Here is a 3009-nt window from a genome sequence, read left to right as displayed (position 1 = left end):
TAATTTATGGTCAAGTCTATTAATGAGATATACTAATTTCTCATAAAAATGGATGCATTAATTTATTGAGTTATTAATGGTATAACTTATACTATTTGAAAGAATTATTCATTGACTTATGAATAATATTATTACATGTAACTACCACTTACATCAATTAATCCTATGAATATCTTTAGAATAAAATTTAAATTTATTGTAATACTAATTAAAATAAATTAATTTAATTTTTTTATTAGTCTTGATTATGTATTGTTTGTTACACATTGAAACAAAGATAATAATTCATACAACAAACAGTTTGTACAATAATTTTTTTTTTCTATTTCTCTTTTGCACATTATTTTTTACATGCATAATGATAAAGAAACAATGACAAAAAATAATGTTACGTAAATTATTAATTGATCTTGACCAACTTCTAAAAAAAAGTGGTCTTGACCAATATTTATGTACAATCAAGTATTTTTTTTTATAAATTAAAAAACTTAAATACATCCTTTCACATTGATATTTGTGGCCACCATTCAAATCATTTCTTGTCATTTCTTTAATTTGTAATTTAGTTCTCATAAAAGTAAACTATTTATTTTTCAAATTTTCCACTAAAATAATCGATCGCCGCCCCAATATTAGTCGTTCTCCTACGCTAAAGAGTAGTGGAGAAGACGTTCAATCCATTTGTTTTTTTTCCACTGCCAAGAGTGGAGGAGAAGACATTCATTGATTCATTCCATTTTGTTTCTCTGCTCTCCCTTGACGGCTCAATCTGAACCATCCCATGCTTTCCCACTTCAGAATCTCTCCCCTGTCTCCCTCACTCTGTTTTCCTTCCATTTTCCCTTTCCCCTTCCAAAACCGTGACTCCATATCCGTTTCTCCTTATTTTTTACCCTCTCTCGCATGTCCATCACCCACATAGTTATGGACTCATCACCAGACCAGACCCGCAAGAGGAATCAGAATCAAACGCTGGCGCAAAAATCACTTTTCCTCTATTTTTCTTTCCTCTTCTTCCTCCTCTTCTTTTCCTCCTCGCACCACTCTTTTTACTCCCACACCTCCCTCCAACCCTCTGCTTTCGCCACTCCATACTCCGCCACCACCAAATTGCCAGTGTCTCTCTACGTGCACGATCGTATTCTCTTCCCTGATCACGTGCTTCTCACGCTATCCAACCCACAAGTTTTCCCTCCTCACAAACTCCATTGCCTCTACTACATCCTCATCAACAATCCAGCTTTGTCGAACCCGGTTTATGACGTTCTCGTCCGCCCGGTTCTCTCCACGGACCGGTACGACGAATTCCGGTCCATCGCGAGGTGTCCGCTTCCCAGCAGAAACTTCTCCGCCGTCGAATTGAGCTGGCGCGATGGAGACAATGATAACCAGCCTTTCCGGTTCCCGGTTAAACCGACCGCGCAGCATAGCTTTGACATGCTAGCGTACGAGGTAGCCTTAGACAACGACACAGCAGTTATCTTCGTTAAAGGACTAAACCTCCGACCCCACAAAATTTCCAACGCGAGCCTATTGCGATGTCACTTTGGACCTCAAAACGGTGCGTTTTGGTTCACAACAAAAGCCGTTGCGGCGGCACAGGAAGTCGTGCGGTGCGAGCTGCCGCAGAGTATTCAGAACAATCCACACAAGGCTCGCGGAATAAGCGCCACTGTGAGTCACGTGCGGGACGAGGCAATGATCCCTTCGGTGGCGAAAATTGGCGGGTACAGAGAAGAAATAAACAGAGGTAACAAGAAAAAGAACAAGTTAGAACTTTGCGCCTGTACCATGGTGTGGAACCAGGCACGTGCGATGAAAGAGTGGGTTATGTACCACGCGTGGCTCGGCGTGGAGAAATGGTTTATATACGATAACAACAGCGACGATGAAATTGATGACGTGGTTCGCGAGCTTGAGGTAAAGGGTTACAATATTAATAGAGTTGCGTGGCCTTGGATTAAGAGCCAAGAAGCAGGGTTTTCGCATTGTAGCTTGAGGGCTAAGGAGGAATGTAAGTGGGTTGGGTTCTTTGACGTGGACGAGTTTTTCTACTTCAACGAAATGAGGCGAAATGCTTTGATATCAATTGTTGGAAATTTATCCAATTCGATTGCGGAAATAAGGACGGGGTGTCTTAATTTCGGACCTTCGGGATTGAGGACTCACCCTAGAAATGGAGTGAGCGTAGGGTACACGTGCCGGCTTCGGACGCCGGAGAGGCACAAGTCGATTATTCGGCCTGATTTGCTTCATGTTAGTCTTTTGAATGTGGTGCACCATTTTGAATTAAAGGAGGGTTTTAGATCGCTTAACATGCCTCAATCTGTTGCGGTTATAAACCACTATAAGTACCAAATTTGGGAAATTTTTAAGGCCAAGTTTTTCAGAAGGGTTGCTACGTATGTGGTGGATTGGAAGGAGGATGCGAACATAGGATCAAAGGACAGAGCGCCTGGGCTAGGAACAGAAGCAATTGAACCGCGTGATTGGAGGTTGAGATTTTGTGAGGTTTGGGACACTCGCCTCAGGGATTTTCTTCTTTCTAGTTTTGCTGATCGCGAAACAGGCTTGTTGCCCTGGGAAAGGTCTTCTGAATAAATACTCTTCTCTTTTTTCTATTAAATTATAGTTTAATTGTTTCATCCAATCTCTAATTCTCTATAAGTTTTGGTTCCTGTCCTTACAAATTATTCATTTTAGTATAAAATATACACTTTTAAATTTGTTTGTCTAGTATATATATTTTAATCTAATTTAATCCTTATCATTTTGGATGGTATAGGGACTGAAACGAATTAAAGAATATATATGGAGACTAAAAAGAACAGTATCTACGTATATATAGAAACTAAAACATAAAGGATGGAGAGATTCAGGATTAAATTAATAATTAAATATTAGTTATTATTACAGGAGTTTCTTTCAAGTGATCATGACACTTTGAATATAAGACGAGGATAAGTGGATAACCACTAGTGTAAGCTCCATTTTTCGTAGCAGGAGGTC

General features: G+C 39.6%; 1 protein-coding gene across 1 annotated transcript; it reads left to right on the top strand.

The window, feature by feature from the left end:
- The first annotated feature begins 476 nt into the window (after window positions 1-476).
- LOC114394583 (glycosyltransferase family 92 protein RCOM_0530710-like) lies at window positions 477-2724 on the top strand. The gene has a single exon (XM_028356203.1). The coding sequence runs from the start codon at window positions 904-906 to the stop codon at window positions 2599-2601; it is 1698 nt and encodes a 565-aa protein (XP_028212004.1). The 5' UTR covers window positions 477-903; the 3' UTR covers window positions 2602-2724.
- The last annotated feature ends 285 nt before the right edge of the window (window positions 2725-3009 follow it).

The sequence above is a fragment of the Glycine soja genome, chromosome 18 (assembly GCF_004193775.1).
Source record: "Glycine soja cultivar W05 chromosome 18, ASM419377v2, whole genome shotgun sequence".
Lineage (NCBI taxonomy): Eukaryota > Viridiplantae > Streptophyta > Magnoliopsida > Fabales > Fabaceae > Glycine > Glycine soja.
This window is presented reverse-complemented; position numbering and strand designations above follow the sequence as displayed.